The sequence below is a fragment of the Lepus europaeus genome, chromosome 5, assembly GCF_033115175.1.
Source record: "Lepus europaeus isolate LE1 chromosome 5, mLepTim1.pri, whole genome shotgun sequence".
Lineage (NCBI taxonomy): Eukaryota > Metazoa > Chordata > Mammalia > Lagomorpha > Leporidae > Lepus > Lepus europaeus.
Genome location: NC_084831.1, coordinates 113,741,895 through 113,764,250, shown reverse-complemented (window position 1 = coordinate 113,764,250; position 22,356 = coordinate 113,741,895). Strand labels below are relative to the sequence as shown.

Sequence of the window (22,356 nt, the reverse complement as noted above, 5' to 3'; positions counted from 1 at the left end):
CAGCTATTTCCAATGTCATAACTAGGGCAGTGAAACCTAATGCAACTGGTTTGGGACGTGGGGATTTTCCACCTCGGTGATTTGGAAACTCCCTGCAAGCTCAGAATTAGGTCTCAGAAACACTATAACTCTGGTGCCACACAGTGGGTACAAAAGTGATTATGGTTCTAAGAGATACTTCCCAGACCCCAAAATCCAGAGATCAATATAGGGATGGTGCAAAAGTCATCTTCCACAGGAATATTGATGAATCTTTTTTTTTTTAAAAAGATTTATTTATTTATTTGAAAGGCATAGTTGTTATAGAGAGGCAGAGGCAGAGAGAGAGAGAGAAAGAGAGAGAGGGAGAGAGAGAAAGATGTCTTCCATCTACTGGTTCACTCCCCAGATGGCTGCAACAGCTGGAGCTGCACTGATCCGAAGCCAGGAGCTCCCTCTGAGTCTCCTATGTGGGTGCAGGGACCCAGGGGCTTCGGCCATCTTCTACTGCTTTCCCAGGCCACATAGCAGAGAGCTGGATCGGAAGTGGAGCAGCCGGGATATAAACCAGCAACTATATGGGATGCCGGCACTGCAGGTGGCCCCAAGGAATCTTACTCCAGGTGGAGATACAGTTCTCTAAATTCAATATAGATTTATGGGTAGTTCTCAGTGATAGGTTTTTGTGTTTTGTTTTGTTTTGTTTTGTTTTTCATTTATCTGTAGAACTTCTGATCTTTTGAGATTTTTCTGAATATAACGTAGGATAGTTCTCGTTCATTGGTTTTCAGATTGTGGTTTGTGGTTCCCAGACCTCAGCACCAGCATGATTTGGGAATTTGTTTGGAATGCAAATTCTGGGGCTCCACCCCAGACCTACTTACTGCATCAGAGCATGCTGGTAGGTCCAAGGAGTCTGTTTTAACAAACCTACTAGTTGGTTCTGATTCATGTTAAAGCCTGAAAATTGCTTTTAAATTCATCATATTCATGTTGTAGATTAGGAAATTAAGGACCTGGTGAAAGTGACTTGACCTAAGACATACAGCTTGTAAGTACTTGTAAATGTATTTCTCAATCCATGTTGAAGGCAAAGTACTGATATATACACACATATATATATATCTGATATATATAATCACTAATAGCTTATTGTAATATGAATCTTTTAAAAATATTTATTTATTTATTTGAGAGGCAGAGTTAGAGAGAGTCAGAGGCAGAGAGAGAAAGTTTTCCATCCTCTGGTTCACTCCCCAACTGGCCACAATGGCCTGAGCCAATCTGAAGCCAGGAGCCAAGAGCTTCTTCCAGGTCTTCCACACCGGTGCAGGGGCCCAAGCACTTGGGCCATCCTCTGCTGCTTTCCCAGGCCATTAGCAAGGAGCTGGATTGGAAGTGGAGCAGCCAGGACTCAAACCATCACTCATATGAAGCTGGCTCTGCAAGCAGTGGCTTTACATGCTACGCCACAGTGCCAGTCTCTCTGTGCTATATTTTATCTTCCCAAGTTTCAAAGCTATTTTTGTGTTAAAACGAGGGGTACTTTTTGTCAAATATCTCAAATTAAGTTTTGGAGCAATATATATTTTTATTTAGTCCCTTTGAACTTTTAAATTAAATATATTAACATATAAAATCTAAAGTTTTAAAAAGTGCTCAGTTCATTGAGCTTTGTCAATTGTATACACTCATGCAGTCATCATTTAAAATAAGATACAGAACATCTTCATCACCCTAGAAAATTCCTTTGTCTTTCTGCAGTCGGTTTCACCCTCTTACCTTGCAACTACTTTCTGATTTCTATTACTGTAGAATCACTTTTCTTTTGTTATACTTCAATAAATGAAATCACACAGGAGGTATTCAGTAATTAGTATATGACTCGTTTTAAGAGTTCATATACTCTTGTATGTATCAGGTTTTTTTTGTTTTGTTTTGTTTTTGACAGGCAGAGTTAGACAGTAAAGAGAGACAGAGAGAAAGGTCTTCCTTGGTTCACCCCTCAAGTGGCCGCGACCGCTGGTGTGTTGCGGATGGCGCACTGCGCCGATCCGAAGCCGGGAGCCAGGTGCTTCCTCCTGGTCTCCCATGTGGGTGCAGGGCCTAAGGACCTGGGCCATCCTCCACTGCACTCCCGGGCCACAGCAGAGAGCTGGACTGGAAGAGGGGCAACCCGGTCAGAATCTGGCGCCCCGATCGGGACTAGAACCCTGTGTGCTGGCGCCACAGGCGGAGGATTAGCCTAGTGAGCCGCAGCGCCGGCTGGGTTTGTTCTTTTTTATTGTTGGTTAGTATTACATTGTTTGGCTATACCAAAATATGTCTATACTTCCTTTTTCTTAATAACAAATATTTTTTTCTTATGACGAAAGCAATACATCACAATAAATCACAAACTACAAATTAAGTAACAAAGAAAATAAATATCTATATGTACATAGATATTTATAATCACTACTAGTAAGTTATTGCATATCTCCTTTAGAACTTTGTTTATATAAGTTGTCCACTTATTATTATATAAATATTTACCATTCCTATTATGAAAATTCCCATTATAGGTTCAAATTTTACTCACTTAGATCCCAGTATTAGTGATAGATTGGCATAACCTCTAATTTATTCTCTAAATTAAGATTTAACAGTAATACTTGAATACACAGTCATTGCCAAAAATTTAAATGATATGCAATATTCAGAATAAAAAGACTATGTCCTCATTTAACACAACCCTGCTCCTCACCCCTCAAAGTAGCCAGTGTTAACTAACTGCAAAATCTTAACCTAGAAAATACTAATAAGGATCATGAAGTGCTGAATTTATCATCACATAATTTTTCTTCTGAGTTTTATATTTTTGTTTTGTTATCTACACACTAGTAACTTTTTAGTTGCACTTACATTATTATATGATACTAAATGTTCATGTTAGGACTAGTTCTATGATAGCTTACTGTCTACTTTGTGATAAAGTTTTTAAATATTTTCTATAGGATAGGATAGAGTGCTGTTTAAATTTTCTTTGATTGTTGAGTGGGAATATTATTTCTACCTGCTGTTAGTAGTATATCTGTATCTATATCTATATATCTTCTATCATATTCATCTTTACTTATTTTCTTCAAGATATATCGCCTTTTCACCACCATTTGTACTGACTTGTACTTCTATATACTTATCTATATATTATCATTGAAGTTTGAAGACTATCACATGCAAAATCTTATTAAAGTAGTAGAGAATAATATAAAATATTATTTCAGGGCTTGCTGCTAAATAATTGAGAAATGCTCATTAGCATTTTCCACACGGGAAAATAGCCACTTGCATTGACAAAGATGGGATCCTGATTAACGCTTTAATTAGCACTTTTATGGGCCATTTGTCCTGGTTGCCCTTTAGGATAACAGTTATAACAGGGTAGAGCAGGCCTATCTAGGTGTCCATCAGCCGGAGTGTGTTCAGAAACCCCTTGTCTTTCTAGAGATCACTACAGATGCCAAAGATCATTGCTTAACAAAAGAAGTCAAGCAACTTTGACTCACATATCTAGAGGCAAGCAAAAAAGCAGCTGTAGCTTTACTTAGAATTACATTTTACAGTCGTTTTGGGGTTAAAATATGTATATTTAGGTGAAATTACAGATAGAGAATTCTGTTAGCCTTCTAAGCCCAAAGTTCTGAGGACTGTCCTTTATTCTCTCACAATGGAGCTGTAGGATTTTGTTTTGGTCGTTAGAACAATACATGCAGAGCCCCGGGATGTTCTAAATTGCTTTAAAATGTTCAGCTATTAAAACAGCAACAATATTAGCTATTTCCTAATGAGCTAAACATTATTAAAACATTTCCCTAAAACCACCTCGGTTAATCCTCAGAAAGGCAGTTAGGTGTCTGATAAGCTTAGGGTTTCGGGCTCAGACGTGTGGGCAGTGTCCTGCTCTGGGGGACTCCAGGTGACTGTGGAGGTTACTGTTCCTCCTGGCTGGAGTCTGCGTGCTCCTTAGGCCAGGAAAGACTTCCTCCTTGTCAATGGCTGGTGGCACCTGCGCTTTCCGCCTCGGCGGAACTCCAGCTTCTGTCCTCCAGGTGCGCATTCCGAGTTCCAGAGCCGAGGTGGGGGCGGCGGGGGCGCTGAGGGGTGTACAGCCCAGCCCTAATTCTGAAGACAAGCAGCCCTCCCGGGACATTGGGCTCAGGCTTTTGTGTGAACGTTCGTCTACCCTCTCTATCTCCTAAATAAACACCGAGCCCGAAGGCGATGTAGATCTCGTCTCAGGTGGCTGCGTTCTTGAAAAAGCCATTTTTCTCTTCAGAATCCTGGTTGACCAGATGCATTCACAGGGTCTTTGCTGGGCTCTCTCAGGAACGGCTTTGTGCTCCGATTTTACCTAACGGCCACGCACTCGGGTTTTAACTGCCTTCCTCTCTCCCGCCCGACATCTCGGGGAGAAACGTTTGTCCTCGCTTTTTCGGCTCTCCCAACGGTCGAGCCTCCAAAACCCGCCGCACCAGCCCTCCGCGGTCATCAACCCTTCCCCCACCGCCTCAGCCGCCCCGGGGCCTTCCGATGCCGGCCCGCGGCCGGGTCTGGAGCGGAGATGGGGCGGCGCGCAGCGGTACCTAGTGGCGCCGCCGGGCTGCTTCGTCCAGGGTACGTGGCACTGCCCGGGGACAGAGGGGGAGGGGATTTGGCAGGAACCTCGGGACACCCTGCAGAGGCGGGAGAGGAGGGATCCTTGAGGAGATCGGTGCGCCTTTTTGGGCAGGAACGTAACAGATGAAAGTGGCCTGTCACAGGACGGCGTCCGTCCGTTCCCACCGCGAGCGTCGGCCGCCGGGTCTGGGGCAAAGTGTGTGTGTGTGTTGCGGGGGGGGGGGGGGGGGGGGGGAGCTCGCCATCCCGCATGCGCAAAGCGGGGAGCCGCCCGCCCGGACTACAGCTCCCAGAGGAACCTCCCGGAGGCCGCAGGCGCCGAGCCGTCGTCGCCATCTTGAAATCTGATCTTCCATCGCCCGGGCTTTGCGTCAGCGGCGGGCGGCCGCTAGGGTGCCGGGAACCGGGCCGGCTCGCTGAAAGGGGACGACGCCGGGGACGCGGCCGCTGGCGGGCGAGACAGCTGTGGGAGACGCGGCGGGGTCCGAGCGCGGCCTGCGCCGCTGTCACTCAGCATCCCCGTGAGGCGTTTCCGCGCCCGCCCCCTGCCCGAGGGGCGGGGCTGAGCACGCTGGTACCCAGAGCCGGCGCGCGGGTGGCGGAGGCGCGCCCCTACGGAGCCCGCACCTCAGGGCTGTGCCATGCCGGCGGGAGCCCACCGAGGCGGGAGGCGGAGCGCAGCCCAGGGCTGGTGAGCCACCCCCCAGCCGCCCTGGTCGCCGGGAAGCTAGGTACCCGCTAGGAGCGAAGATGAAAGAGATTTGCAGGATCTGTGCCCGGGAGCTGTGTGGAAACCAGCGGCGCTGGATCTTCCACACGGCGTCCAAGCTCAACCTCCAGGTTTTGCTGTCGCACGTCCTGGGCAAGGATGTGTCCCGCGATGGCAAGGCCGAGTTTGCTTGCAGCAAGTGTGCGTTCATGCTTGATCGGATTTATAGGTTCGACACCGTTATTGCCCGGATCGAAGCCCTTTCCATCGAGCGCTTGCAGAAGCTGTTGCTGGAGAAGGATCGCCTCAAGTTCTGCATCGCCAGCATGTATCGGAAGAATAACGACGACTGCGGCGCCGAGATCAAGGCGGGGAACGGCACGGTTGACATTTCCGGCTTGCCCGATGTGAGATACTCCGCTCTGCTCCAGGAAGACTTTGCCTATTCGGGTTTTGAGTGCTGGGTGGAAAGTGAGGATCAGATCCACGAGCCGCACAGCTGCCATGCCTCGGAAGGCCCTGGCAACCGACCCAGGAGATGCCGTGGCTGTGCAGCTTTGCGCGTTGCCGACTCTGACTATGAGGCCATTTGTAAAGTGCCTCGAAAGGTGGCCAGGAGTATCTCCTGTGGCCCTTCCAGCCGCTGGTCTACCAGCATCTGCACTGAAGAACCAGCGTTGTCAGAGGTCGGGCCCCCGGACTTGGCGGGCACGAAGGTGCCCCCGGATGGGGAAAGCATGGAGGAAGGGACGCCGGGGTCCTCTGTGGAGTCTTTGGATGCAAGTGTCCAACCTAGTCCTCCGCAACACAAGGACGAGGAGGCGGAGAGGAGTGCGAAGGAACTTGCCAAGTGTGACTGGTGTGCAGACGAGCAGGCTGCACAGCATGTGTGTAGCCACAAGCTGGAGCTAGCGCTGAGCACGATTAAAGGGCTTGATTATAAGCCCATCCGGAGTCCCCGAGGGAGCAAGCTTCCTGTCCCAATCAGGTCCAGCCCACCTGGAGCCAAGCCTGGCCATATCATGACAGATGGAGTTAGTTCCGGTTTCCTTAACCGGTCTTTGAAACCCTTTTACAAGACACCTGTGGGGTATCCCTTGGAGATTTCAGACCTGCAGGAGCTATGGGATGATCTCTGTGAAGAGTATTTGCCCTTACGGGTCCAGGTATAAAATGGCTACACAGTGCCTTTCTGATTGCAGCTAGCTGGCCTCACGCTTCGCATGATCTCTGTCTAGAATGGAGATTAATGCTATTGTGCGCTTGGGAAAACTGAACGGTGGAGTCCACTTTTGCTGCACCTTTTGTGTATGTCCCATTTAGTAAATGTGAATCACACTCAGATAATTTGCTTTTCCCAGTCCTTTTGTAACACTATCTGTTGGCTTTTTCATTTATTATCAGAATTGTATACCCTATAAAACAAGAACATGAAGATTTCCCATTGACTTAGCCTATAAAAGGAGGACATTCAATCTGGCTTCTGGCATTAGAACTCTCTTACCTCCTTTCTTCTCTCCGCCTCCCCCCCCCCCACCTTTTTCTGTTTTGATTTTAAAGTTATAGATATTTCTCCCTTTGGCTTTCTGTAAGGGAGTTAGTTCTCCCTGGAGCAGTAAACCTTTCATCCCTCACATGACTGAAAATGATTAGAGTTTAGGGTAAGCATTAGGGGAAAACTTATTGATTAGTCAATAAAGTATTATGATGTTTGGGCAGTATTATATTTAATTAATGATACTTGTTCATGAAAAAGCCTTTGAAATTCTGGTATGATCACTCAAAATGTTAAAGCAGAAACTCTGCACAGCTAGACTGTCTACTGAGCCCTACTAGAAGATAGTTGATATTAAGAAATAATGCCAATTACTTGATTATTGTTTCATCTATTATACTCTAACATTTGTCAGTCACTAGAGAATGGCAGATGATTTTAATCTGAGTTACTTATATTCAGTTGATTTCACATCAGACTTTTCAATTCAGCTGTAAACCGAGATCAGCCAGATGCTACTTTGTTTCTATAGCAATAGTAAATGCTAGGATCAGTTAACTTCAGGAAGCATTCTGGCATGTTCCACTTGATAGACATTTTTCGCTGATAGCATTACAAAGGTAAGGAATCAAGAAGGCATTTGGAATGTCAACATCATTCTATTTTCATAACAAATGAAATTGTTCTTACATGAAATTTTTGAAAAGTAGTATATAAAGTTTGTGTTACAATAAGAATTAAAGCAGAAAATAAGAGAAAGGTTTTTAAATTTACACAGAATTATCAGAAACAGTGTACGATGGTACTTCAAAAAGTTTGTGGAAAATAGCATTAAAAGTATGAATTTGAGTGCAAAAAAATTTTGAAATCTCTGCATAGTTTGTTCATAATACTCATTTTTCTATGTATCATAGCATTTTTTTGTACTGAAGTAAACTCATTTTTAATTCCACTTTCCTGTGAACTTTTTGGAGTGCCCTTGTGTATCAATATGAAAGTATTAGGAGAAAGTAAAAAACAATGGGTTTTCATTTGTAGACAGTGTTAAGTATTGTATATCTAATATTGTGTTCTTTTCTTTTACTTATTTTGCTTACATTGAAGCCTCATGGCTAAGTTTGGGCCTTACAGTATTTCTGTGACCCGACATAGATGTTAACAAATCAAATATGATGTTCTTGTATTAGGATCTAAAAGTAGACTGAGCAGGGAGGTAGGGAAATAAGTTGTTTTCCCCTCACAGATATAGCCAGTATTATAGAACATTATGGGCATTTTCTTCCATATTTAGTTAAAAATACTGTTTTTGAGTACCTGGAATTTTGGAATTGGTAAAACTTTTAAAGATCATCTCATGTTATCTCTCAATGTAGAGATATGGAAAGTTTATGGTTTCAGTATCTTAGTCCTTGCAGAGTCAAAAATTGCTGACTGTTTTCGGCCAAGAGCTTTAAATTCTATATGGTAATGTACAGTGTTTCCAGTACATTGGCTTTTAAGCCAGGAGCTCTCTGTATACCTCAGGGATTCCAGGAGGATTCTTGAGAGGTTTCTGTCAAGGAAATTGTCATCCAAGTGAGCACAGGGTGGCCCCGTGTGGGCACTGTGTCCTGACGTTGGGCCCTGTCCTTCACGAAGGTTGGACAGTAGAGCTCTGACGTAGCGTGTGCTCTTTCTGCTCTCACCTGGCTTCTGTCCTCTCTGGAATAATAAAACAGGAGGAGGAGGGAGAACACAGTATTCAACTCCAAGAAATGTGGTGTTTCAGTCCTGTGCCGTTTCCTGTAATAATTAGTATGTGAGGTAGAAAATAGATAAATTGGGTTCAGTGTTTTTGTAAATAAGGTGTGCATTTTATTTTGGATACCTGGTCTGTTCTTCAAGTCTGGTTGACTGAAGCTCCTAAGGGCTGCTGTGCTTTCAGGCAAAACCAGAGCTAAGTGGGACAAAGGCAGACTGGTTTTTGTCTGTTTCTCTGCACAAATATTGAAAGGATAGAAATAAGTCAATTCCTTTCAGCTCTCTTTTTAGTTTGTAGAGAGAAGAAAACATGAAAGGAAAAATCTTTAGTTAAATTCTACTTATATAGGAAGAAAACCTATTATGCTAGAGAGTGAGATGGTTCTGTTAGATCCTTTTGAGTCCTTTGTTTAATCCTCCACTTACCCCATTGTACGCACTGTTAAATATCAACATCAGAATTCTTCCTGATTGCCTCTTCTTTTTCTTTATTTTTTTCTCTCTCTCCTTCCTTCCTTCCTTTCCTTTATATATTAAAAATAGCAACCATGAAGTTCTCCTACTTTCTCATTTTCTGATATTATACAAAATGATTTATTTGCCCTCCATAGGGTTGTGTCAGAACACCCAACATTGTTCAGATACCTACAAAAAGGTTTGAAGCCTTATTATCATTGATAGTTTCCTTCTTTACTGTTTGGCTTTGGTCCAGAAAAGCTATAATAAGGAGATGTATGGTCTTTTAGTAAATAGCAATTTAGAGAGTCTTGGCCTGTGTGCTCTTTTTCCTTCCCTCTAAATTCAAAGAGTAGACCCTTGCTTCAATCCTTGCGATGCTAAGAGCATTGTTTGTCGCAATGGTAAATTTATCCCACTCATAGCTTAGCTGTGCTAAGTAGATCAAGCCCTTTGGAAGGTGTTGACATTAGATGCTGACCAAAGATTAGTTCTAATTTTATGCTAGTTGGTAGTTCTTGTCTGTCTCTTAATATTAATAATAAGATAAAAAAATGATAGCAGTTGGGGCCTGTGACTCACTGTTGTGAGGACTAGAAGGTGCCACGAAAAATACTGTTTATGCAGAAGTTCTAAATAACTACATTTTAGCCCAAGGTTTTACAGTAAGCAACAGTGGCCCCAGAAGCCATGCTCCTATCTGATGCTGGAAAGCATTTGTGTAAACTTGGAGCCAAAAGTGACTTCATTTAAAACTGTATTATTAAGGAGCTGTTAGTCTAGGGAGTAAGACTGATTCCGCCAAATCAAGTGTTACTGATTTTTGGCCCTCTAAAATCTTCGTAGGAGTGATTGGTTTCTGTCCTTGGCACTTCACAAGGATTGGTTGTGAGTTGTTGACCCAGGGGAACTTGCTAAGTGCTCTTTGGCAGCCTGTTATCTGAAAGGATATTTTTCTGAGAACTTAAATTGCAAATTATTACAAATAAACAAGAAGCAAGTATCTTTCAGCTTTTAAGTTAATAGATTAGATTAATAGAATTAGGGGTTTCTTAGGATTATTCATGGCAAGATGGGTTCAGATAAGATCTAGATTCATCATATACTTTTCTGTGACATTCTTTGGCTTTAAAATTTGTTTTATATGTGCACATATATTTTTCTTTCTTTTTTCTTATTTATAAGAGCCACTGAAGGGTTAGAACCTTAGACTGAGAATTAGGAGACAGCCTTACTTGTGTTTATGTTTTTTTTTTTTTTTTTTTTTATTGTTCTTGTTCATGAAACAAAAGCTTTGGATCCCTATAATAGTTTTGGCATTAAGAGAGGCAATGGGTTGATAGAAATAAAAGATACATTACTGTGCATTCAGTTTAATTGGACCCTTTTCCCGATTTCCTAAGTAACCTTGGACAACTTAGTTGCCATCTGTAAGTTTCCATTTTCTTGTATGTAAAATGGGATCAGATCAGATGGTTAGTTGATAAAATTTCTTTCAAAGTTCTAAGATCTTTTGTTTTAAAGTGAATACATATGACCACCTTCCCTACCATTTTAATCTTGAAGCTATTTTCTTTAACTCTGTTACAGTTTACATTCCAAAAATGTCTTAGAGTAGATGTTATTGGAAAGTTGTTTTACCCTGAGGAAGTAAAAAGCCAAATTTTATGGAGAATATTTTATCATTATATACATGATAATTTTTTAATTGTTATAAATATCTATGGGATTATAACCTCCCCCATGTTTTGACATAATTCATGCTGCTTCAGGGGAAGGCTCCTTGTTGTAACCCACAACAACAAAGACTTTTATTTTTTAAGATTTATTTATTTGAAAGGCAGAGTCACAGACAGAGACAGAGAGGGAGAGACAGAGAAAGGTCTTCCATCTGCTGGTTCACTCCTGCCTCCATAGTGGCAGGAGCTGGGCCAATTCGAAGCCAGGAGCCAGGAGCTTCTTCCAGGTCTCCCATGTAGGTGCAGGGGCCCAAGTACTTGGGTCATCTCCCATTGCTTTCCCAGGCCATAGCAGAGAGCTGGGTTGGAAGTGGAGCGGCCGAGACTTGAACTGGTGCCCATATGGGATGTCAGCACTGCAGGCAGTGGCTTTATTCACTTTGCCACAGCGCCAGCCCCAACAACAAAGATCTTGACATTTTTTTTTTTCTAAGAGTCCTTCTTGTTTCTCTTTTTCTGTTTGTCCACCATCCAGTCCTCCAGCCGTAGCTGTGTTTCTACAATGTGTTCAGGTCTTTCCATTTCTCTCCCCTGCACTGTAATCCAAGCCCTGTTACCCCTCACTTGTGTGACTACAGCAGCCTCCGTGCCCTTCTCTGCGTTTCTACTGGTGCTCCCCAGCGATCTATTCATCGCTAACCCAAGAAGAATGATCTTTTGAACATCTGATTATGATTACTCTTCTGTTACGTACACCATTGCCATTCTCAATTCAATTAGAATAAATTCGAGTTCATTAACTCTGCTGTCCAAAGCCACATGTGACCTGGGTGCTGTCTACCTTTACACCTCATGGTACTGCACTCCTCTTTGCCCATTGTGCTCTGGTCCTGTGCTGTCCATAAGCTAGCCACTATCCTTAGGTGGCCATGGAACACTGGAAATACAGCTAGTCTGAATCGAGATATGCCATGTCAAACGTGCCTCGAATTTTAAAGTCTTCATCTGAAAAAATCATGTAAAATAAACAATGTTTATATTGATTCCATGCTTATGATATTTTGTATATATTGGGTTAAAGTATTAAATTTATTTTTTAAGTTCCTTTTTTTTACTTCCTCCAGTGAAATGATTAGAAAGTTTAAAGTTCCATACGTGGCTCACATTATGTTTCTGTTGGAAAGCACCACCTAGCCACATGGGGCATCCTCTTTCCCAGACTCACCTCTGCTGATCTTTGCAGGACTGGCTTCTTTTCATTCAGATCTCCATTTAAATGCTGCCTCACAGAGACCTTCCCTGACTAATTTAATCACCTGGCTGCCAACTCTCTGTCCTGCTTTCCTATTTTACTAGAGGGGTTTGTCCCTGTTTGCTATTTTGTATATTTCTTTATTATATAGCTCCCCATTCCAACCCCTGAAAATACAAGTTTCAAGGGAACAGGGACTTGGTTGCTGCAATATAGTGCTTCATTTCCAGGTGATGGTATTGTTTGGAAGTCAGTGTTTTGTGTGCACTAGCCCTACATTTTCCTCTCTCTTTTCTCTTAGAATGGCTTTCCTCATCCACCATAGCTCCTGTAAAGATCCTCTCCACATTAAATTTTGTATCCCCCAAGAAGCCTTTCCCATACTTCTGTTGAAATGAGTGTTTTTCCTCTCTATTTTCATGATATTACTACTTCCTCAGTAGACTGAGACGGTTTGGAGCCAGGGCCATGTGTTAGTCAACACTGAATTCCTCACATGGTGCTGCAATGTTACAGCAGTTATTGATGCTAGAAGTTTCATAAGCAGTGCTGGAGGAATAGGAAATATTTTTCTTCTAAACTCTGTATTTCCAGTCAGTTGCTTGCAGGAAGAGTTTTAAGATATCTAGTGATTCCCCTGTCTGGAAGGTGATAAAGGGTGAAAGTGTAAAAGAAAAAATGAATAGCAGCTGGCCCCTCCACCCCCACCCCCTTTCCTAATTGGATTGCTGACTGGAGTGGAAGAAGGTATGGCGAGAGGAGGTGAAATTTAATGCCACAGTGAGTTCCTTAAATTTTATTTTAATATCCTTGGCTTATGATGATTATTACGTTCAGTAAGTTTATCTTAGTCTGATTGTCTTAGTGAATTGATATTCTTATAAAAAGCCCCACCTTCCCTGACCACTGTGGATTATTTATCCAGACATGTGCTGTAAATCTATCTTTAAATAGGCATATGTTTTATATTTAAGTCTTTTTCCTTTTTATTTTGGAGTGATTCAGGTATACAGGGAGGTTGCAAGAGAAATACAAAGAACCTCCCTTACTAGGTTTACCAGTAGCTAATATTTTGCCCCAGTTGCTTTATCCCGCTCTTTCTGTTTAGGCATGTTGCTATTATTTTTTAAAATCTTGGAACCATTTGGGAATTAGTTGTGGCTATAATAGCCTTTACCCTAAATACTTAAACATGTATTTCCTAAGGACAAGGATATCTCTTACACAACTGCAATGAAATCACCAAACTGAGGATATTAGTATGGTAAAATACTATTATCTAATATAGAGTCCATATTCAAAATCTGCCATTTTTTCCAGTAATGTGAACAGGCATTTTAAGAAAGGTTAATTGGAATATTATACTTCCTCTCTTAGGAATGATGTGTTTGCTTAGTCTTTCCAATTCCCTGATGCAAAATGGATAAAGCAAATATTTGACTATTGTAAGCATTTTCTTTTGTAACTCCCTCCCTTCTCTTTAAACACTGAAGTATTTGCTGAGTGAATATGTACATTTGTGTGGGTGGGTAGGGAAGGGCAGGGAGGGAAGGGTAGGGACAGGGCATAGTAAGGATGGAGTGGAATTGGTGCTCTTTTTTTTTTTTTTAAACACTATTTTTTTCCCAAAGATGTATTTATTTGAAAGGCAGAGGTTTATATATATATATATATAGAGAGAGAGATCCTGGGAGAGAAAGACAGATTTTCCATCTGCTAGTTTACTCCCCAAATGGCTGCAACAGCTGGGACTGGGCCAGGCTGAAGCTGGGAGCCTTGAACTCCATCAGGTGTCCCACATGGGAGACAGGGGCTCAAGTACTTGGACCATCTTCTGCTGCTTTCCGAGGCACATTAGCAGGGAGCTGTGAACAACCAGTGCTTATATGGGATGCCAGCATTGCATAACCACAAGGCTGGCACCAGAGTTGTTGCTCTAATAAGGAACAGGACTGTCTTCAGGAAACCATGTAGCTATTTCACACAACAGCTCCAATCTTCCAGGTCTCTGGCAAAAGATGCCTCACACATTTGAATATGAAGATAGCATTTATTGTTGGCTTCATTTAATTCAACTTGTCTCACTACTCCTTCTTAGCCCATGTCTGAAGAGTTACTCAAACAACAAAAGGTGAATTCAAATGAGACCACTACAACTCAACAGTCTGTACCTGATTCCCACTTGGCAGAACTCCAAGAAAAAATCCAACAAACAGAGGCCACCAACAAGGTATGATGAATACTATGCCCTTGGAGATCACATGGGTTTTCTGAGATTGTGCTGGCTCTAGCTTGAGCCTGTTAACCTGGGTAGGACTTGGGAGATGAATTTTGTGGACTCCTAGTGCTCTAGGGATTATTTCACTTAAAGGTATAGGCTTCCGTCCCTCCATCCCTTCCTTCCATCCTTCCTTTATTTATTTACTTGAAAGACAGAGTTACACAGAGAAAGGAGGGGCAGAGAGAGAGAGAAGTCTTCCATCTTCTGGTTCACTCCTCAATTGACTGCAACGGCCAGACCTGTGCCAATCCGAAGCCAGGAGCCAGGAGCTTCTTCCAGGTCTCCCACACGAGGGCAGGGGCCCAAGGACTTGGGCCATCTTCTACTGCTTTCCTGGGCCATAGCAGAGAGCTGGATTGCAAGTGGAGCAGCTAGGACTCAAACTGGTGCCCATATGGGATGCTGGCACTACAGGCGGCGGCTTTTACCTGCTATACCACAGTGCCAGCCCCTCCCTTTCTTTCTTATCTAGATTTTACTTGCTCTATACAGACCACAATTTCTGGTGTGCCTTTTAGGTGTATGATTATAACTTGTGTGAAGTCTTTAACTGTAAAAGGTACCTGGACAGGAAGTTTGTGCTTTTTGGTTTAGCTTAACTTCTTACCCTTTTATGGCCCATGGATTTAAAAATGTGTTCTGAGAAGAAAATTGCTACAGTATGGGATGCCGAACTTCTGGCCTGGTGTGCCATTGTAGCTTCCTGTTCTGTGCTGGACAGCAGATGCTCCTTGGTCCATGTTTAAGGGTCCCACAGTAACTCTTGTGGACAAGTGCCCGAAATGGCAGACATCAGAGTGACAACAGCGTGTGAGAACTGAGGCAACTGTGTCTTTTTTTTTTTTTTTTTGGACAGGCAGAGTGGGCAGTGAGAGAGAGAGACAGAGAGAAAGGTCTTCCTTTGCCATTGGTTCACCCTCCAATGGCCGCCGCGGCCAGCGCGCTGCGGCCGGCGCACCATGCTGATCCGATGGCAGGAGCCAGGTGCTTCTCCTGGTCTCCCATGGGGTGCAGGACCCAAGCACTTGGGCCATCCTCCACTGCGCTCCCAGGCCACAGCAGAGAGCTGGCCTGGAAGAGGGGCAACCGGGACAGAATCCCGTGCCCCGACCGGGATTAGAACCTGGTGTGCCGGCGCCGCAAGGCGGAGGATTAGCCTATTGAGCCGCGGCGCCGGCCGCAACTGTGTCTTAAAGCACGTATTTCATTTTCCCTGCAACTTTTGCTCATTGACTTAGGACCTTATCAGTACTGTATATGGAAAAAACTAAACAAGATGATTTCTCCCAAGGAATTATTTAAACCTTTGGTTTGAGGAAGACTTTATGATTGCATTCGTGGTTAAAATAAATCATTGACCTAAAAAGCTAATTTTCTTTGCTGAATTCAGATTCTTCAGGAGAAACTGAATGAAATGAGCTGTGAACTAAAGTCTGCTCAGGAGTCATCACAAAAGCAAGATGGTACCATTCAAAGCCTCAAGGAGACTCTGAAAAGCAGGGAACATGAGGTAAAGTACTTAGCAATCAAGGACCCTTGAGGAACTGATTTGTCCCATTCAAATAGACAGATATTTCATATTTTGTAGAAATGGATGTTGTCAAACTAACCAATTTTAGAAATTCTAGCCCAATCTAAATTGGTATTTTGGAGTAGTTCTGTAGCAGGCAAGATAATGGAGTTTATACTCATTTTTCTACCATGTTGAATACTCCTCTCATTTTCAGACTGAGGAACTGTACCAGGTGATTGAAGGTCAAAATGACACAATGGCCAAGCTTCGAGAAATGCTGCACCAAAGCCAACTCGGACAGCTTCAAGTATGTGAGGGTCACATGGGACAGGAGAGACTGCGGTTGGGATGTGCTGTTCTTGGTTTCGGCCTTGACTTTGTCTTTATTGTCTCCTCCCTGTGACTATGATTTCTCCTCTCCTTTCAGAGCTCAGAGGGTGCTGCTCCGGCTCAGCAACAGGTGGCTCTGCTTGATCTTCAGAGTGCCCTGTTCTGCAGCCAGCTTGAAATACAGAAGCTCCAGAGAGCGGTGCGACAGAAAGAACGCCAGCTGGCCGACGCCAAGCGGTGTGTACAGTTCGTAGAGGCTGCGGCACAAGAGAGAGAGCGGCAGAAAGAGGCTTCTTGGAAACATAACCAGGTAAATCATTAGCCATTTTGTAGCCCTGAACGCTGACTTTGCCCTGATAATAACTTTTTAGCAGGACAGCTGGTGCTGAACCCTTGAGTCGATTACTTAATTTAAGTAATTCAGTTCAGCATTGGTTGTCCCTGAGACCCTATGCCAGGCATTAGGCTGTGTTCTGGAAATGTAGGGGTGAATATCACAGGCTCCTTCCCATAAAGTCATCATTAATGTGAGAGACAGTCGTATAAACAGAATCTCAGTGTGGTAAATGCTGAAGGAGGGTGTCTGTGTGGTCCTGTAGGGGTCTCTAGGAGGCTAAGGAAAGGAGTCAGGGGATGCTTCATGAAAGAGAGAATAGCCGAGGTTAATCCTGAAGGTTGGGTAGAAGTCAGCTAAAGGAAAGGTGAGAAAGAACCTAGGCCAAAGGGACGCATGCACAATTCTAGTGGTTCCTTTCCCTTGCTAGCGTAGAGCCTCTGCTGGCTTTTTTTTTTTTTTAAGATTTCAAATATCTTTTTTTTTAAAGATTTATTTTATGTATTTGAAAGACAGAGTTACAAAGAGAGGAAGGAAGAGAGAGAGAGAGAGAGAGAGAGAGAGAAAGAGAGAAAGAGAGAGATTTTCCATCTGCTTTCCACTTTCCAAATGGCCACAATGCCTGGAGCTGGCCCAGGCAGAAGCCGGGAGCCAGGAGCTTCTTCCAGGTCTCCTGGGTGAGTGCAGGGGCCCAAGCACTTGGGTCATTTCCACTACTTTCCCTGGCTCATGAACAGAGAGCTGGATTAGAAGTGGAGCAGCTGGACTTGAAGCGGTGCCCATATGGGACGCTGGCACTGCAGACGGCAGCTTAACCCATTATGACACAATGCCCACCCCTAAAGAACTTTTTTTGTAGTGCAACTTTTTGTGAGCTCTTTAACATTCAGATTTAAAAGTGTAGTTTTTGAAGAATCTCTGTGGTTTGGTAGTTTGGAGGTTAACAGCACTGAATTTCCATTAAAAATATTAAAACTTCAGATATCTTGGCAGGGTTGGGATTGCTGGTGGAGGGGATGGAATAATTCTTAACTTTTAAAATTTACCTAGAGCACACATTTTCTTAAACTTTGTTGAATTGATAATTATTTGGGGACCATTTAAAGGAGCAGATGTTTAAAAGAATACTGATTTTATTATTGGAAAGATATTGTATATTGCAGACTAAGAAAGGTGAGTGATAGTCTTCATGAGGTCATAGATGTATTCTGTCCTGTCCTTGAGTTTATTGTAAAGGTTCCAGGCTCATAATGAAACAGATTCCTGCTTAGTGGCTGTATACATCTGTCTTCTTTAAATAAACTGAAAAATAAGTATTGAACCATACTCTATCCACGGTTTTCACAATATTCCAAATCTTATTCATGTACTGTATAATATTCCTATAGCAGCTTTAAGCATAGCATTTTCTGCTACTTTATATTTCATTCTATGTACCTTGAAAGCTTTCAGACCTTTATAGCTAATGACCATGTGAAAATTTTAGACGGCTTTGAAAAGGGAATATGTTTAATTCAGGAACTGCGGAAAGCCTTACAGCAGCTTCAGGGGGAATTGCAGAATAAAAGCCAACAACTTCGTACCCTGGAGATGGAAAAATACAGTGAGATTCGAAGTCAGGAGCAAAACATCCAGCACCTAAACCATAGTCTGAGTCACAAAGATCAGCTGCTGCAGGTGAGTGTCCATGATTTCAACCTAAACTGGGGCTCATTGAGCTCTGAAATTCCTTTCTATAATCTCAAGATATTAATCCACTTGCATTGAGTACCTGCTACATGTAGAATACAGAATGGGAGGAATCAGGAGGGTTTGAAATAAACAGAAAATACAGTTTTGTGAATCAAGGTGCTGCCCAGTAAGTCTGAGGAACAGTACACATAGGCTTGAAAAGACTGAAGCAGTAAGTGTTCAGCAGGTGGCTGGTATGGACCACTGTGAGTCAGGTGCAGTGCCAGCTTTTGCCATTGCTCTCAGTCAGCGAAGACCCCTGTACGGAAACTTCCAGAGTAGTTTAGGTGATGGATTGAAAGTTTTAGGGGACAACAGGGCGCTGAGAGAAGTTATCAGTTCTGCCATCTACTCTAGGTTTCGGTCACACTGAGTCCTTTACATTTCCTTGAGTGCACAACTTTTTCAGATATGCATATATTGTGCATAATTTTTTTCTCTGACAGATACACTCCCACCACCTCTTCACTTGGGAAATCCTCAGTGCATGTTATCTCCTTGGTGCAGTCTTTACTGACCCCTTCAGGCAGAGCTGGGCAGTACAGCCTGTGTTCCCCAGCGTGTATGTTGTAAAAAGTTTACAATTCTATATGTATGCTGTATAGTGTAGAATATTAACACTGTATGTGTCTGATATTTCAGCTACACATGTTCCATTTGAGGAGAGTGATCACATTTTTTAAAAACTCTGAATAACTAACAAATTACTTAGTAAAGTAGGAATTCAGTTGATGTTGGGTAAACGAATCAAGGAAAATATTTTTTTGGTTTCTTTAGGAATTTCAGGAGCTGTTACAGTACCGAGAGAACTCAGACAAAACCCTTGAAACAAATGAGCTGTTGCTTGAGAAGCTTCGGCAACGAATACAAGATAGAGCTGTTGCTCTAGAGGTGCGTGTCATCATTTTGCTCACTGCTTTAGATCGTTCTGTCACAAAGGTACCACAGATGTTTGCGACAACTTAATTTGCTTGTTTTGGGCATTGGTTTCCTACCATTTGTATTTTAAATCTTACTGAGTAAAGGCGGTCAGCACAGTGAGTTATAGAGCATTAGAAGCCTTCCTCTCCTTACAGCGGGCTATCGATGAAAAGTTCTGTGCTCTAGAGGAAAAAGAGAAAGAGCTGCGTCAGCTGCACCTTGCTGTGAGGGAGCGAGATCATGACCTAGAGCGGCTGCGTGGCGTCCTCTCCGCTAACGAAGCTACCATGCAGGTAAGAGCAAATCTCCCCCTTGAACTCCGTAAGCCTGGAGCATCAGCCTCTTCCACCATTTGCTTATCAGGAAGAATACACAAACAACCCAAAGTAGCAGTCATTAGTTCCATTGTTGTAGATTAGAAAGTAAGAAGTTTTGGCACATCAGCTTTCTTTTTTGTTATGAACTTTGTGGGGTGGGGCAGTAAATATTGACTTATATTTATATGGTTCTGATTTATTCCTAATCTTGTCTACACACACATACACACACATGCACATATATACAAGCATTGACAAGGTATGACTATTACATTGTGTTTTACTCATTAATATTAATTATATGTCCATAGATTGCCATAATTGGGGCCTTTGTTTATTAATGTTTACTGTGGACTTTTCTTGCAGACTCATTGTAGAGCTTAAGTATTTAACTCTCTGTCACTGGTCCCCTATTTTCTTTGTAGCATCATGTAGTTCTTCCAGAAAACTGTATTTGTGTATGAGTAGTATTTGTCTCTCTACAAATAAGAGTTTCTAAAAACAAAAAATTAATGAGCATGGCACTGTTAGATGATATCTAAGTTTTCTCCTCTTGCAACAGAGCTGCTAGGTGATAATTTGGGAGATACTTGAACATGGATCTGATTGCTTATTTATCTTGAGGAGTGCGGGCTGCCCCTTTGACTGACTGTTGCTCTTTCTGTTACTGTAGAGTATGGAGAGTCTCCTGAGGGCCAAAGGCCTGGAAGTGGAACAGTTAACTGCTACCTGTCAGAACCTCCAGTGGCTGAAAGAAGAAATGGAAGCGAAATTCAGCCATTGGCAGAAAGAACAAGAGAGCATTATTCAGCAGTTACAGACATCTTTACATGACAGGAACAAAGAAGTGGAGGCAAGGCTTCAGTTAACCTAAAGGCAGTTGGTTTAGGGGTGACATAGTCTCAGCCTTGAATTAGGACTCTTGAGATCTGGGAGGCCAGCAACTTCCATCTTTAATTTCATTCTGTGCCTGGGCAAGCCATTGACTTTCACTGGGAGTGTTTTGTTCACATCTATAAACCAAAAATGACAATTATCTTTTCAAAGAAAGAGAACTAATGAGATATGAATTAATGTGAGAATTAATGAGAACTGAAAAATACACCTACAATATTATTGCTAACCTTTACTAATTAGAGTATACTGATACTGGATCAGGCACTGCTTTAAGAACTTAATGGCCATTGGTGTACTGCTCCTCATAAGACTGTGAGGGACATGCCCTTGTCCCCATTTTATAGACAAGAAAATTGGCTTCTGAAGTTAAGTAACTTGTTCAAGGTAACACAGCTCATTAAGTGGCAGAGCCAGTATTCAGCCCAGGCGGTTTGGTGCCACAGTTTTAATCATCATGTGTTAGCTCGCAGGGTAGAAATGGGAACTGCATAATGATGCTCATAAATATAGTGCTCATTATTCCTTTTCAGTTTATTTTGTGCTTCCTCTACAAAGTGATCCTGGGGAGAAAATAAGTGAAATAAATGAACTGAGTGTACATTATTAATTAGTGTTGATCGTTTTGTACTCTGAGCAAATAGGAAAAGGACTTATTTCAGAAAACAATAGTAAGTTGCCGTGATAGGGATTTTACTGTGTTGTTTAGCATTCACTCACTGAACATATATTTACAGCCTTCTGTGTCATAGGACTGTGATAGATTTTGGGAAATAAAAATGAATAAAACAAGAATCTCACAGCTCTTTATTCAGCAATAGGTTTATATAAACCCCTTACTATGTGGTAGAGATATGTAGTAGAGCTTCTTCTGGATACTTATGTTGTCGCTTCTGTATTAGGATCTCAGTGCAACATTGCTCTGCAAACTTGGACCAGGGCAGAGTGAAATAGCTGAGGAGCTGTGCCAGCGTCTACAGCGAAAGGAAAGGATGCTACAGGACCTCCTAAGTGATCGGAACAAACAAGTGGTAGAACATGAAATGGAGATTCAGAGCCTGCTTCAGTCCATGAGCACCAGGGAGCAGGAAAGCCAAGTAAGGGCTATTGCACGTATCAGAAAAGTGTCACTTTGTGCATATGTGGTCTGTAAATCGGATGCCCTTGAAACTTAGAACGTCTATCTATCATTGCACAGTCAATTCTGTCAGTTTCTTTCCTTCATTTTATTAACCAGACTACAGCTTTACACTAAGCAACAAAGTGTGAAACATTTGTTTAGCACTCTATATTTGGAAGGGTGTCTACATGGTACATACATCCAGTAACTTTATCATATGCACATATAGTGTGCTGTCTTAGAAAACTGTGAGATTTGAAATGAAAGAAACAGGCTGTGGTGATTTTGAGGTCTGATTCCTCTGATCATGTGGTATGATTGAACTATTTATGTAATTGATTCATTTAGTCACTACTCTGTTGAGTACCTGCTATGTGCCAGACACTGCTCTAGTGCTTGGGATTCAGTACCAAGTAAATCGACCTTAAGAAACTTACATTCCAACTGGGGAGGAGAAAGAAAGAGATAGAGACAAAAAGAAGGAAAGATTTGAGATGTAGCAGATAATGATATGTACTTGGAAAAAAATTAAACACAGCAAAGGGAATTGGATGTAGAGTAGACATTGCTGCTACCCCCACCCCTAGTTTTACTGAGTTGTAATTGACAAATAAAAATTGTATATATTCAAGGTATACAGCATGATGCTTTGATATATGTATCTCTTGTGAAATGATTGCTAAAATTGAATTAATTACCACATTTGTCACGACCCATAGTTAATATTGTGCATGTGATTGTGTGGGTTGGTGGGTGGGGGATGAGGACATGTAAGATCTACTCCTTTCGCACATTTTCAGTAAATCATCCAGCAGTTTTAACTATAGTCAATAGAGTTTACTCATTTTATAATTGAAAGTTTATGTCCTTTGACCAATGAAATTGCTATGTTAGATAGTATATACAAAGAAGACAAGCCTGATAAGGTAACATCTAACAAAGTCCT

General features: G+C 42.4%; 1 protein-coding gene across 14 annotated transcripts in view; it reads left to right on the top strand.

The window, feature by feature from the left end:
• Nucleotides 1–22,356, top strand: part of LOC133760110 (myomegalin-like) — a 228,226-nt gene that overhangs the window by 139,311 nt on the left and 66,559 nt on the right. For 7 of the 14 annotated variants that reach the window (XM_062192088.1, XM_062192078.1, XM_062192083.1 and 4 more), the window contains exons 1-10: nt 5,223–6,513; nt 14,068–14,199; nt 15,641–15,760; nt 15,978–16,070; nt 16,191–16,403; nt 17,946–18,104; nt 18,936–19,049; nt 19,235–19,372; nt 20,070–20,249; nt 21,193–21,387. In XM_062192088.1, the coding sequence (XP_062048072.1) occupies nt 5,389–6,513; nt 14,068–14,199; nt 15,641–15,760; nt 15,978–16,070; nt 16,191–16,403; nt 17,946–18,104; nt 18,936–19,049; nt 19,235–19,372; nt 20,070–20,249; nt 21,193–21,387 (2,469 nt within the window). In that variant the 5' untranslated portion in view covers nt 5,223–5,388. Of the gene's footprint in view, nt 1–5,222; nt 6,514–14,067; nt 14,200–15,640; nt 15,761–15,977; nt 16,071–16,190; nt 16,404–17,945; nt 18,105–18,935; nt 19,050–19,234; nt 19,373–20,069; nt 20,250–21,192; nt 21,388–22,356 lie in introns of those variants that run through there. The other 7 variants (XM_062192091.1, XM_062192089.1, XM_062192084.1 and 4 more) reach the window with 3 other exon arrangements.